This window comes from Mobula birostris, chromosome 4 (assembly GCF_030028105.1).
Source record: "Mobula birostris isolate sMobBir1 chromosome 4, sMobBir1.hap1, whole genome shotgun sequence".
Lineage (NCBI taxonomy): Eukaryota > Metazoa > Chordata > Chondrichthyes > Myliobatiformes > Myliobatidae > Mobula > Mobula birostris.
This window is the reverse complement of record NC_092373.1, coordinates 27,016,637-27,032,239: the sequence shown is the minus strand read 5'-3', so window position 1 is coordinate 27,032,239 and position 15,603 is coordinate 27,016,637. Positions and strand designations below refer to the sequence as shown.

General features: G+C 41.6%; 1 protein-coding gene across 6 annotated transcripts in view; it reads right to left on the bottom strand.

Moving 5' to 3' along the window:
- LOC140196225 (transcription factor Dp-2-like) overlaps window positions 1-15,603 on the bottom strand; it is a 275,695-nt gene that overhangs the window by 114,059 nt on the left and 146,033 nt on the right. For 4 of the 6 annotated variants that reach the window (XM_072255038.1, XM_072255039.1, XM_072255041.1 and 1 more), the window contains one exon: window positions 2,259-2,362. In XM_072255038.1, the coding sequence (XP_072111139.1) occupies window positions 2,259-2,362 (104 nt within the window). Of the gene's footprint in view, window positions 1-2,258; window positions 2,363-6,821; window positions 6,901-15,603 lie in introns of those variants that run through there. The other 2 variants (XM_072255042.1, XM_072255043.1) reach the window with 2 other exon arrangements.

The following is a 15,603-nucleotide window of genomic DNA, read 5'->3' as shown; positions in this document are numbered from 1 at the left end:
TTGAATCTTGAACTTAGGAGAGTTATAGCTATATTCTGTAAACTCTGATTAAAGACTCCTCAGGAACTTAATTCAATTATTGCGATTCAAGTTAAGGTAGACATATCGTTTTCCCACAAGATAGCTTTGAGCATACCTAATGCCAAAAGGGGAAAAAGATGTATTGTACAATGCAAAGAAAATGCTGTCTAAGTTGCATGCCATCTTGGTCAATGTCTGCCATCCACTACATAATATACTGGGTGGGCACAGGAGTACATTCAGCCAGAGACTCATTCTACCGAGATGCAGCACAGAGCATCATAGGAAGTCATTCCTGCCTGTGGCCATCAAACTTTACAACTCCTCCCTTGGAGGGTCAGACACACTGAGCCAATAGGCTGGTCCTGGACTTATTTCATAATTTACTGACATAATTTACATATTACTATTTAACTATTTATGGTTCTATTACTATTTATTATTTATGGTGCAACTGTAACGAAAACCAGTTTCCCCCAGGATCAATGAAGTATGACTATGACTATGACTAGGACAAAGGATATTTATAGAGTATATTTAACATCTGCTAAAGCATTCTCCGGTATTATGAAGTCATGTTTGTGTTACTACAATTCCTCAGTGTTAAAACTTGATGATTTTAAACAGAGCAGAGAAGAACAGCAGCACTTTCTCATAGAAACACAGTATTAAGCAGAACAAGTGGTATGTCAATCATTTTCTATTAAAGTTGTCATTTCCTTAATAACCAGCTTCTAATAACACAAGTCTGCCTTGGTTGCCATTTTGATGGCTTCTGTAGCCCAAGAAAATAATTTAAGCAAGTGAGATAGCATGAGACAGTGTGAAGTCGGAAGAGCCAGAATGAAACACATTGCTTTGTGAAATTAAAAAAAAGCTTTATAGCTTGGTTACAATCCCGGAAGCATCACCTAAGAAGGTATTTCCTTGTTCTTCATCAGCATCTGCATGTCTCACAGCCAAAAGTCTCACTCAGATCTTTGCACCTTCTGTAAAGATTTGCAGAAAGTAGTGGGTCTCCTCAGCATTACGTCTTGGCACAATTCTCAATCCAATGCTGATAGGAATTTAATTTTAGGTCTGAAGCATAAAATATTAATTTATCATTCAGGTAAAAGTTAAACGCAATCTTTAACAAAATTTATTAAATCCAGGTAATCATCAAGCCTTTCCAGCAATCGCTACAAAAATATAATGAAGTGACCAAAGTGTCACAACAGCTCAAAGCAAAACTCTGCTCAACATCTGCATCAAGACAAATTGCTGGTAAATATCTGCAAGATGTTTTGCTGCCACCTGTTGGAGAAATTCTGAACTTCAGCTACATCAATCAAACGACAATTAAATCTAAGGGGGATACCATATGGGAATGAGGTGAGCCGAAATGTCTTCACCCAGTAGGATGAAAACTTTTGGAATTATTTATTCCAGATGGCCGGTTGGCTGCACAGATCAGTCTGGTTTTGAACATCAAAGATAGCTCTGGAAAATGGGGCAGGGGAGATGATCTTAAAAGAGTGGAACAGACTCAAAGAGCCAGGTGGCCTCATCATTCACATATTTCTTACGTTCTTGTGTTTCTGACTGATCACAGCCAACGATTTCCATGTAACCTCAGCAGCAGATCATGTACCTTTGTGAAGTAGAGGGCACAATAGTGACTGAATCTGACTCTGTAAGCGAAAGCAGAATTTTGCATTAAATTAACCGGCAAAGTTTGCTTTAGTGGTGATAGACTGATCATCAATGCACTTGTCAGAATCTATATGTGCGTAATTTTTTGAACATACTAGCAGGTTATCTATTTTGTAATAGAAGTTTTTTTCTCATCAACAGGCCTGATGAAAAAGGTCTAGGCCCTAACTGGCAGCTGTTTATTTCTCTCCATAGATGCTGCCTTATCTGCCAGTTCCTCCAGCATTTTGTGCTCATCTACGTTTCCCCAAGTCTTAGCTCCTCTCTCTTCTGTGTCATATGGTACTTTTCGTGGGTCTCACAGATGGTAAAAATACTTAGCAAAGTCTCTCTGTCTGGGGAGTCAAATAATCTAGTTTCCTCTTGTACTACCATTTGAAAAGAAAGGCAGAAAATATGCAGCATTTTGCACCACAGTGGAATACATTCTTTCCTGACAATGCAGTTGAAGACGAACACATGAGCATATTTTATTACGGTTATATCTCGCAAGTAGATGACTGAAAGAGTCACAAATCCACCGAAGGCTGTTCAGTACTCACCATTTGGGGTGCAACATTCACGTTTGCTAGGCCTAAGGTTTTGGGCAAGATCTTGGTTTGAGAGACGATGTTGGAAACAGATGCTGCGACCATGGATATACTATCTGGAAATAACCAAACCAACAATTAAACTACTAAATAAACCATGAAGATCTGTACAAACAAAACACTCCTCACTGGGAAAGCACACCTATCAACCTCTCTGAGGTGTCATGGGTGACACATCTCATCTAAGCCCATGTGCAATTGCTTGTAGACCTGAGAAGATATCTGGACGTTACTGGGTAGCAGAGCTTTGGATGTGGAGGGCATCAAGAGCCTCACTAGATCTGCATGAGGTGAATGACATTAAAAGACCTCAAATTCTTCTCTTCTAATATGTGAGCTATTTATGATCAAGTAATTAAATAAATTTGAAATGAAAGATTGGTCTCAATAAACTATCTCAAGACATATTGGTGAATCAGAGTGGTTTTTACATTGAATCAGTGGTTTAATTGTAAGGAAATCTTATTGGTTTGGTCCATCTGTGATTTCTGACTCAGTAATGGAAAACTATCATCCTTACTGATTTGACTTATCTGTAACACCTAACCCAATAATGTAGCTGACTCATATTTACGAATAGATAATAAATACGGATTTGTAGAATGAGCTTCCCACTATTCAGGACATTTACAGCCCATAGGATCATTGGACACCCAAGTCACCCCAACCACAAACTGTTCCAGCTGTTAGCATCTAGGAAACAGTATCACAGTATAAAAGCCAGGACCAAGAGGCTCCGGGACAGCCGCTTCCACCAGGCCATCAGCCTGATTAATTCAAGCTGATACAACTGTGTTTCTAAACTGTTCTGTCGTACATCTTATTGCACATACTATTTATTACAAATTACTATACTTTGTACATTCAGATGGAGACATAATGTAAAGATTTCTACTCGTCATGTATCAGAAGGATTAAAGAAATAAAGTCAATTCAATACAAGTTTTGTTTTGCAACCGAGGGTGGTGAAATTTAATTCTGTTTGCCCAGACACACCAAATTGTACATGAATACAGGGCATCTCTTCAAACAAAAAGTCATCATCTTGAGATTTCTGGGAAAAGTCAAGGCAATTTTTATCATTCCTACCAGCTCATAAAGGAGAAAGTGCAACACACATAAAAGTTGCTGGTGAACACAGTATGTGTGTTGCTTGAATTTCCAGTTGGTCTGCTGCGTTCACCAGCAGCTTTTATGTGTGTTGCTTGAATTTCCAGCATCTGCAGAATTCCTGTTGTTTAAGGAGAAAGTGCAGTTCTTTTTAAATGAGGGAAGCTATTGCACACCAGCTACCCCATGGATATGACCCAGTGATATCTTGATCCAATGGTACGGAAGGCTAGGGTGATTAGAGATTATGTTCGCTGCACACTGCTTGAAAAACAGAGACTCAATCCTGTATATACTGCCTACCCCCATCTCCTTTTCTCTGTCCAATCTTCTCTTAACTACCTTCATCTCTTTTTACCTCGGCAACCATTCTCATCATCCCTTCCTCCTTCCTTCCCCACTCCACCCAGCTTCAGCGGCTGCAATGGTTACGAAGGCAGCTTGCTTCCATTTTCCCCAAGAACAAATGAATACAGGCCTTGTCAAAGAAGCCACATCCAGAAGTAATTCTAAGAAAGTTGCCAAAGGAAGTTTGATTCACACTGTGAGGATCCAGATGGGAGATGGTATAACGGGCAATAACACAAAGCAATCTAGCTAATGAGAACATTTCAGACACTATTAACTTTTAGTTGGAAATTTGAATGTTAAAGGTTTAATCCGATGACATTGATAAATGCAGTTAATGGGCATTATAGGTATGAATTTTATTTGCAACAATTTTGTGACTTCATTTAATTTCATTTATTTTCATTTCGTTTACTTCCATCCAATTCAAATGACTGAATCATAATGCAGGTTGGACTATAATGTGGTTTTCATTCCTACAAGACTACAGCCTCTTCCTTAAAGTCATACAGCAGAGGTACAGCTGTCCAAGTTTTTTTTTTTACAAGTTGTTTATGTACCTGCCTCAACCACTTCCTCTGGCAACTCATTCCACATAAAGACCACTTTCTGGGTGAAAAGGCAGGTTCCTATTAAATCTTCCCCACTCACTTTAAATGTATGCCCTCAAGTTTTTGATTACCCAACCCTGGGAAGAAGAATATGCACATTCACCGTATCTATACACTTCATCTTATACACCTCACATCATTCCTCACTCTCCTAGGCTCCACCTGAGTAAAGTCAAGTCAAGACACCTGAGTAAGGACACCTTGAATAAAGCTCAACCTGTTTCTATAATTCAGTCTTGGCAACATCCTCGTAAATCTTTTCCAGCTTAACAGCATATTTCCTATAACAGGGTGACCAAAACTGAACAAAATATTCCAAATGTAGCCTCACCATCATCTTGTACAATCACCTTATTGAGAGGGACATTGGACAGCCTGCTCCCAAACTTCTCTCTCTGTAAACAGAACATTTCAGTTCTAAACGATGAGCTTTGCTCATCTTCTCCAATGAAGATCCAAAGGGCGAGTCAAGAACTCAGGGCAAATGGTAATAATATTCATGGGATAAGAAGCAACACAAAAGCAAGTTAAAAGCACAACTTCAGTTTCATGGAAATTTGTCAGATATGGAATTAAGGCACAATGATGATCACAAAATCTTATTAACTGACAGATCAATCTCAAAAGCAGATTCGCCATCTTGTAATTTCCCTTTATAGCGATGAATTGGCTCTGCGGCTGTGGCCTGCAGCCATTGGTACTTGCCTCAGCGTTGAACGTACTCTGCAGCTGTGGCCTGCAGCCGTTGATACTCGCCTCAGCGCTGAACTGACTCTGTGGCTGTGGCCTGCAGTCATCAGTACTTAGCGCTGACCTGGCTCTGTGGCTGTGGACACACTTTCAAGGACTCTGCGGCTCATGTTCTGTGTTTATTGATTGTTATTGTTTGCATGATTTGTGTTTTTTGCATATTGGGTGTTTGATGGTCTTGTTCTGTGGAGGTTTCAATGGATACTATTGAATTTCTTTGTTTTGTGGCTGCCTGCAAGAAGATGCATCCCCAGGTATACATACTTCGATAATAAATACTTTGACTTTGATCCATTCTGGAAAGCTGACAAGTGAAGCATGACAGGAACCTAAATATCCTAAGGTTACAGAGTTTTTGGAAAGGACAGGAAAATTCAAGAAGCTCTATGAATAATAAATCAAGATATAATTGCAAAGGCATAAACAATCTGAGCAAAAATACCTTGTAAACATCTTTGTAAGGCTAAGGGAAAACAAAGGATAGGCCTCAGATAAGAGTCATCAACAGAGGGAACTAACTAGTGGCTGATAGGACCTTCTGGACCTCTTGCACCATCCCTGGACTCAGCACTGAATCTGAAGGAGCTCCATAATGGGCTATGCTGAGGAGGTGGATATACCTCAACAGTCATATCCAATGTGGTCTCACTCAGATGAACTTCCATTAAAAAATATACAGCAATGTAAGTAGATTGACTTTGTATTTTAGTTTTCAGTTGATTTTAGTTTGATTAATCAGTTAATTGTTTCTTTTCTGACTTTTCAATATTTTAGGTATGTTAGTTTCATTGATTTCAGTGTACAAGCCGTCAGATTTTGTGGACAGGGCCTTAGGTTGTGTTGCTCAAGGCCTTGCTGGTGTTTCAGGCCTGCTCCACTTCACAGCCCTGAGGTGGTAGAGAGAGTCACAGCTGTGAAGGTTATGAAACTGTGTGTTGGTGCATGGGGGGACAACTACATAATCCAACACAATCTTCCCAACAAATGCTGCACTGAGAGGATGTGAACATGCACATGTCTGAGGAGACAACATTGCAAAAACAATGGGCCTTCTGTAAAAGATTTTATTTTTCACAGTATGTGGAAAAACAGCTTCGCAAAGGCAATTCTTTCTAGAAAGTGCTCAAGCAAAGTGCTTGATTGAGTCAGACACTTATAATCCAACAGGAGAGCAGGACTTAATAATGAACAACAAGACAAACTAAATTTAGTAAATTAGTTGGAATTAGTAAAAATAAGTCAATATAGAACAGTGACGTAACAAGGGTTTATATTCAAGAATGGGAAATTTCAAGGAATGAGGAATGAAATGACCTCAGTAAATGGGGTCAAATGGCTGGTGAGTTAACTGGTAACTGCACATTACATGGGAAAGTTACTGGTATTTATCACAGGAGGTGACTAAGCATTTAGACAAGGATGAGATGATCAAAGAAAGCAAGTATTAATTTCTAACACTAATCTATTGGTATTTTTAAGGAGATGATTAGCCTATACAGACGTCCAGAAGGTATCTAATAATGCTTCCCATGATGAGATTTGTAAAATCGGAACAGTATATAACCCTGTGATGTGGGTTAATAGCAAGAGACAGGAGAGGAAATGGCAATGGAGGAAATGATTTCCCTCTGAAGCTCAGTGCAATCTGTTTCACAGTAATCTCTTCCTGTACTTGTTTGTCAGGATCTGTGCGTACCTCAGCACTACTGCCAGCCCCACCTGTCCTTAAGGGGGCAGTGGCGACCTGCCCTTTGAACCACCGCAGCCCATCCGATGCAGGAACTCCCACAATGCCGTTGGAAAGGGAATTCCAGGCTTTAGGCCCAGTGATGACGATGATGAAGCGCACGACAACTTTCACAAGACGGGGCGTGACTCGCAGGAATTAGTGCCCACTTCCTCATCTGTCGTGGCGGTAGGGGTTCCTGGACCGGGGAGGTGGTTTGGTGTCAGTTGCTGTTCTTTGCAGCCTGTCGTTCACCACACTTTTTTCAGATCGTGCTCACTGCAGCTCCAGAGCACCAGAGTTTAATTCGGAAGCTGAGGTCCCAAGTCAGCTGCTTTGCCCTGCATGGAGCTGAGCTTGTTAGCCACTGTCAGAGCTGCATGCAGCCAGCCAAGCAGAGAGCATTCCATCACACTCTTAACCTGGGTCTTGTACACAGAAAGGGAGCCTCACATTTTCTAATGAGTTACTTCAGACAGAACTACAGTTCTGTGCAAAACCAGATAGATAGGATGCTTAAGACATTTGCACAGTACTGTACTTGTCAACGTGAAGCACAGAGTGAGTCTGTAAACCCAGTGAGAGCAAAGGATGCTGGACAAAAGACATGCAATAAAAAAAACTGGAAGTTCAAAAATAAAATCCACACGGAGATTTTTTTTCTCAAAGCTCTGGTAAATATAGAGAGGAAAGACAGTATTGCCAATGAGTCAGTGAGTTTGTAAATCTGGTGGGAGCAAAGGATGTTGGGAATGGCGAGGGTAGAGCGCCACAGGAGGGGTGTGGGGACAGGTGGCTGAGGATGAGTGCCAGTGCAGAGGGTGGCACACGTACAGACACATCCGGCCCTGAAACACCAGGCAAGGTCATTGGATTCCAAGCAATTGGTTCACTGATCATTTCACAATGTCTCTCTGGTTCTTCCCACTCCCTGCCCCCATTCCTACTCTCAGTCCACAACAGACACCCATATCAGAATCAGGTTTATCACGCGTGTCATGAAATTTGCTGTCTTTTTAGCACAGTGTAATACATAAAATTACTACAGTACTGTGCAAATGTCTTAGGCACCTTAGCCATAGATAGATGGTACAGAAGAAGCAAACAATTGCAGAAAAAAAGTTCTGCAATTGAATGTAAAGTCATCCACTTTATGTTCAAGAAAGACCAGTCAGAGTATCTTATTAAAAGTGCCTGCAGTACCGCGGTCAGCTGACCTAAGGATACAGCCAGAGACCCTATCTGGGCTCGATGCTCTCTGAAGGTTCACTGTCTGGAAGACTCATCTTATACCTGCAACGGTGACTGTGGGTTCAGGTGCACTGGGAGCTGTCGGGGTGAGTGTCAACATTTCAGACCTATTCTGTTCAAAACACGCATGAACACAAGAACATAGGAGCAGGAGTAGGCCATCCAGCCCATCGAGCCTGCCCCGCCATTCAATAAGATCATGGCTGATCTGTCCGTAAACTCAGCTCCATCTACCTGCCTATTCCCCATAACCCTTAATTCCCCTACTATGTAAAGAAATATATTTAGTGAAGAAGCCTCAACTGCTTCCCTAGGCAGAGAATTCCACAGATTCATCACTCTCTGGAAAAAATAATTTCTCCTCATCTCCATCCTAAATCTTCTCCCCTGAATCTTGAGGCAGTGTCCCCTAGTTCTACTATGAAGTGCAGTAAGCTCAATCGAAAAGGGACAGCAATGCTGTCTGACTTAGTTTTCTAACCTCTAAGGCCTGCCACAGCTGACAGCTGGTCTGGGACTGGATTTTGAATGGATACTTTAAAAAGGTCCGGTTGGCATTACATTTTACTTGCCGTCGCGAGTGCCTGCCTTTTTTTTTTTACCTTTTTGGCATTCAAACCATGCTGACTCATCCTGGGATACAGTTCTATGGACTCTGGGCACCTCACCCTCATGACAAAACACAAGAGATTTTGCTGATGCTGGAAATCTGGAGTAACACACACAAAATGCTGGAGGAACTCAACAGGTCAAGCAGCATTTGTGGAAAGGAATGGAGTCAATGTCATAGTCATACTTTATTGATCCCAGGGGAAATTGGTTTTCGTTACAGTTGCACCATAAATACTAAATAGTAATAGAACCATAAATAGTTAAATAGTAATATGTACATTATGCCAGTAAATTATGAAATAAGTCCAGGACCAGCCTATTGGCTCAGGGTGTCTGACCCTCCAAGGGAGGAGTTGTAAAGTTTGATGGCCACAGGCAGGAATGACTTCCTATGACGCTCTGTGCTGCATCTCGGTGGAATGAGTCTCTGGCTGAATGTACTCCTGTGCCCAACCAGTACATTATGTAGTGGATGGGAGACATTGACCAAGATGGCATGCAACTTAGACGGCATCCTCTTTTCAGACACCACAGTGAGAGAGTCCAGTTCCGCCCCCACAACATCACTGGCCTTACGAATGAGTTTGTTGATTCTGTTGGTGTCTGCTATCCTCAGCCTGCTGCCCCAGCACACAACAGCAAACATGATAGCACTGGCCACCACAGACTCGTAGAACATCCTCAGCGTCGTCCGGCAGATGTTAAAGGACCTCAGTCTCCTCAGGAAATAGAGACGGCTCTGACCCTTCTTGTAGACAGCCTCAGTGTTCTTTGACCAGTCCAGTATATTGTCAATTCATATCCCCAGGTATTTGTAATCCTCCACCATGTCCACACTGACCCCCTGGATGGAAACAGGGGTCACCGGTACCTTAGTTCTCCTCAGGTCTACCACCAGCTCCTTAGTCTTTTTCACATTAAGCTGCAGATAATTCTGCTCACACCATGTGACAAAGTTTCCTACTGTAGCCCTGCACCCAGCCTCATCTCCCTTGCTGATGCATCCAACTATGGCAGAGTCATCCGACAACTTCTGAAGATGACAAGACTCTGTGCAGTAGTTGAAGTCCGAGGTGTAAATGGTGAAGAGAAAGGGAGACAAAACAGTCCCCTGTCGAGCCCCAGTGCTGTTAGTCACTCTGTCGGACACACCGTGTTGCAAGCACACATACTGTGGTCTGCCAGTCAGGTAATCAAGAATCCATGATACCAGGGAAGTATCCACCTGCATCGCTGTCAGCTTCTCCCCCAGCAGAGCAGGGCGGATGGTGTTAAACACACTGGAGAAGTCAAAAAATATGACCCTCACAGTGCTCGCTGGTTTGTCCAGGTGGGCGTAGACACGGTTCAGCAGGTAGACGATGGCATCCTCAACTCCTAGTCGGGACTGGTAGGCGAACTGGAAGGGATCTAAGTGTGACCTGAACATAGGCCGGAGCAGCTCCAGAACAAGTCTCTCCAGGGTCTTCATGATGTGGGAGGTCAATGTCACCCGTCTGTAGTCATTGAGGCCGCTGGGGCGCGGCGTCTTCGGCACAGGGACGAGGCAGGACGTCCCTGTGTTTTCGTCCCAATGTTTTCAGTGCCCAAGACGTCAACTCTTTATTCCTTTCCATAGTTGCTGCCTGACCAGCTGAATTCCTCTAGCACGTTCTGTGTGTCACTCTAATGATGCTGTATACACCCGGTCACTGCATTCAGTCCTTGTACTTACACAAGCAAGAATTCGGGCACTGAGAACATTGACTCCATTCCTTCCCACAGATGCTGCTTGGCCTGTTGAGTTCCTCCAGTATTGTGTGTGTGTTACTCCACATTTCCAGCATTGGCAGAATCTCATCTATTGTCATGGGGGTGAGGTGCCCAGAGTCCATAGAACTGTATCCCAGGATGAGTCAGCATGGTTTGAATGCCAAAAAGATTAAAAAAAAAGACAGACACTCCCAAAGGCAAGTAAAATGTAATGCCAACTGGACCATTTCACCAGTTCTGATATTGAGTCTGCCATACAGAATTACAGGTCTTGTCCATCTATAAATCAAAACTAAATTTTATTATCAAAGTGCATATACAGTGGTACTAGAAAGTTAGTGAACCCTGTATTTTTCTCTATTTCTGCATAAATACGACCTAAAATGTGATCAGATCTTCATGCAAGTCCTAAAACCATATAAAAAGAAACCAATTATATTTGTTCATTTATTTATTGAGAAAAATGATCTGACATTACATGTATTTGTTGGAAAAAGTATGCGAACCTTTGTTTTCAATAACTGGTCTGACTCCCCTGTACAGCAATAACTTCAGCTGAACATTTCCAGTAACTCTTGATCAGTCCTGCACATTGGCTTAGAGGACCTTTAGCACATTTCTCCTTACAAAACTGCTTTAATTCTGGGATGTTGGTGCATGAACTGCTTGCTTCAGGTCCTTCTATAGGATTAAGGTCAGGACTTTGACTTGGCCATTCCAAAACACAAATTTTCTTCTTTTTAAACCATTCTGTTGTTGATTTACTCTTGTCTTTCGGATCATTGTCTTGTTGCATTATCCATTGTCTTATTAAGCTTCAGGTGATGGACTGCTACCCTGACATTCTCCTGTAAAATATCTTGATACAATTTTGATTTCATTGTTCCCTCAACAATTGCAAGCTGTCTAGGCCCTGAGGCAGCAAAGCAGCCCAAAACCGTGATGCTCCTTCCACCATGCTTCACAGTTGGGATGATATTTTGATGTTGGTGTACAGTGCCCTTTTTTCTCCAAACATAGCAATGTGCATTTCTTCCAAAAAGTTCAACTTTTGTCTTATCTGTCTACAGAACATTGTCCCAGAAGTGTTGTAGAACATCCAGGTGGTCTTTTGCAAACTTGAGATGTGCAGCAATTTTTTTTGTTTTTGGAGAACAGTGGTTTCCTCTGTGGTGTCCTTCCATGTTCTATGTTTTTCTTATCGTGGATACATGAACACAGACATTAGCAAGTTCTAGAGATTTTGCTTTTGCTTTTACCCTTGGGTTCTTTTTCCACCTGCTTCATCATTGCACGTTGTGCTCTGATGTGATCTTTGTAGGATGCCCACTCCTAGGGAGAGTAGCAACAGCACTGAGTTTCCTCCATTTGTAGACAATTTCTCTCACTGTGGACTGATGAACACTCAAGTCTTTCGAAATGCTTTGGTAGCTTTTTTCAACTTCCTGCATCTCTACAATTCTTCTTCTAAGGTCATCTGAAAAAATGTTTTGATTGAGGCATGGTGCACATAAACAGCTCTTTCTTGAAAAGAGCAGGCTGTCAGTAACCTGACTTTGTGTGCATTTTTTTTATTGGGCAGGGCACCTCTACAGCCTACACCTCCGATCTCACCTCATTGATTGTAACACCTGACTCCAAATAGCTTTTGTAGAAGGTATTACCCCAGAGGTTCACATACTTTTTCCAACTAATACATGTAATATTGGATCATTTTTCTCAATAAATGAATGAATAAGTATGTTTTTGTGTTATTTATTTAATTGGGTTCTCTATCTAGTTTTAGGACTTACGTGAAGATCTGATCACATTTTACGCAATATTAAAGCAGAAATAGAGAAAATCCTACAAGGTTCACAAACTTTCTAGTACCATTATATGTCACCATTTACAACCATGACATTCATGTTTTTTCCTGGGCATACTCAGCAATGCTATAGAATAGTAACTATCACAGGATCAATGAAAGATCAACCAGAGTGCAGAAGACAACAAACTGTGCAAATGCAAACATAAATATATGACAATAAATAATGAGATCATGAAATAACAATGTAAAGAATCCTTAAGAGTGAGATCATTGGTTGGGGGGGAACATCTGAATGGATGGGCAAGCAAGTGTAGATTTTCCTTTGTTCAGAAGGTTGTGTACCATAGATAGCGAAACAGCAATGTTTCAGAAGACTAATGAGAAGCCTCACAATGCTTTCCCAATAAAACACAGAACCTCTCCAACTTCTTGCAGACGAGGCATGCAAACTGATCCTCAAAACCAGCACTGAGAAGCATCCAAAATGTTTACTTTTTCTAGTGACCCAGTAGGCGAGGAGTTTAATCCACTAACCTACAATTTAAGGACATGTTCAAAGGAAGAGATACCTCAATTTAAAGTTTTTAGATGCCGAGGCGAAGAAGTGACACGGGTTTAGATGAAGGAAGTGGTAATGACCGAAAAGAGTCAGCTGTGATCTTATTGAATTCCTAAGCAGGGGTCATGAGGCTCAACGGCCTAGTGTTCCTTCTATTACATAAACAGAATCCAAAGTTATAAAGACGTGACCACATCTCATCGACCTTGTCAATTAAGTATACAAGATGTTTTTCAGCATTCTAATGAAGCCTCGTTTAGCTCGCTAACAATTCCTACTAAAGTACTGAGAATGACATTTCTCCAAAAACATTCAAAGCAACTTGCATCATGAATTAGATGCAAATGAAAATTCCACAAGATTGTAGAAATTCCTTCTCCATTATCCATCAGCATGTAAACAACAAAGATCCTGCTTTCGTTGTCAACTGAAGGGTCCTTTGGAGTTTGTGTACAATATCTCGGTGACCTCCTACCGCCACTAATGTAGGGCGTCCTTGTTTCACATTCATTTTCATGAAAATAATTAGTTTCCAACATGGTCACTTGCAGCCACTGAAAAGGTCATTTTTGTCTGGAGGGCAGGGACTGCTGGGTTCATGAAACCTGTTCAGATTTTTCAACAAAGAGCAGCCAGTCCTTGGAAACATCCAAGTCTATCTGTCAGTCCATGAGCTTTCACATTTGCTCCAGAGTCAGACTATTACAACACAGAAACAGGACCTTCAGCCCATCTAGTCCATGCTGTAATAAAAGCAAAACACCAAAAATCTCAAGACAAATTCAAAGCTAAACTGGTGTCCATGAATTTCAATGAAATAGCTTTCTGTAGCACCACATTTCAAAATCTATTTTGGGCCAAACCATTTCACAGCATACTTCAAAACACAAATTGTGCTTAAACAGACATACCAAAATTTATTTTAAAAAAAAGCCTCTGGCAGATAGTGGTACTGTCTTTCTGATGTAACTGGGGTACTAAAATTAGTTTGGATGAGGACCATGCCTCAGTGTTAAAGAGTGTATCTGTTTGTTTTCAACCACAGTCCCAAAGCACACTCTACGTAAATTAGGAACAGAAAATGCTTGAAATGCTCAGCGGGTCCGGTCACTTCTGTGGGAAGAAAAGCAAAGTTAAGATTTCAGGCCGAAGATTCTTCCACAGAATTTTCTGCATTTAAGATTCACAGAAGCTGCAGTTATCTAGATTCTTTTCCCCTCACACTCTAACTCAGTTGCTCTCAAGAGAGCAGAGTTTATGTAATCTGAGTATCAAATGACTACTGAAGGAACTCAAAAAGTTAAGTAATATCCGTAAAGTTCCTCGGGGTCAATATCACAAATGACCTGACTTGGTCCAACCAAGCAGAGTCCACTGCCAAGAAGGCCCACCAGCCCCTTTACTTCTTGAGAAAGCTAAAGAAATGTGGCCTGTCCCCTAAAACCCTCACTAATTTTTATAGATGCACCGTAGAAAGTATTCTCCTAGGGTGCATCACAACCTGGTACAGAAGTTGTCCTGTCCAAGACCGGAAGAAGCTGCAGAAGATTGTGAACACAGCCCAGCACATCACACAAACCAATCTTCTGTCCATGGACTCACTTTGCACCACACGCTGTCAGAGCAGTTCTGCCAGGATAATCAAGGACACGACCTACCCAGCCAACACACTTTCTGTCCCTCTTCCCTCCAGGAGAAGGCTCAGGAGCTTGAGGACTCATGTACGGCCAGATTTGGGAACAGCTTCTTTCCAACTGTGATAAGACTGCTGAACGGATCCTGACCTGGATCTGGGCCGTACCCTCCAAATATCCGGACCTGCCTCTCGGTTTTTTTTTTGCACTACCTTACTTCCCATTTTCTATTTATGATTTATAATTTAAATTTTTAATATTTACTATCGATTTGTACTCCAGGGAGCGGGAAGCGCAGAATCAAACATCGCTGTGATGATTGTACGTTCTAGTATCAATTGTTTGGCGACAATAAAGTATAAAGTAATTGTTGTCATTCGTTCTCTTGCTTGGCTACAGACGGTCTTTAAAAGATTTGAGCTTTGTTTTTCTTCCTCCTTCCTTGTAAAACAGGCTAGCAGATAAGTTTTGTGGATTTTTCTAAAGCAAGTCAGAGGGTGTGGGGAAAGAATGTATAGCAACTATCGTAATTGGTGTGGGCTGACAGCCTGTGGGACAAATTCAAACGGCTGCGACAACACTGGCAACACCTTGCTGGAGGAATCGATCCCAATTCTATCAATGATATGTTTTGCTTGGGGAGCACGTTTTAGCTGAATGAAAAAGCTCTGTGGCAGGTGTTGCGGACTGCTCTGTCAGAAGGGTCCTGCTCAGCATCATCTCCCCAGGGTGTCGATGAGACATTGAAAATCCTGGCCTGGGACAATGCTCTCCTGACAGTGACCAAACTAGGCTTTGTTCCAATGAGGAATGATAAATAATTCCACATTCCCACCATCTGCACAATTTTATTTTTGTCTCACAGAGATAAATATTCCCACCATGCCTCTCTCCAGCCTATTAAAGAATAACGTTTAGAGAATAACATTTCCAGCTGAATTTCATACAGGAACCCGAATGAAAACACGAAGAGCAGATGAAGACCAAAACACAGGGTCTTCAATCATTTCCAGACAGAACTCTCTACATAGAGCAGAATGTTTTTACTAACAACTGGGAATAATTCTGCAAGTCAGAATAATTCTATCAGTCCATTTTTGCGGAAGCTGTTGTTGTTTATCTCCAGGATAAATT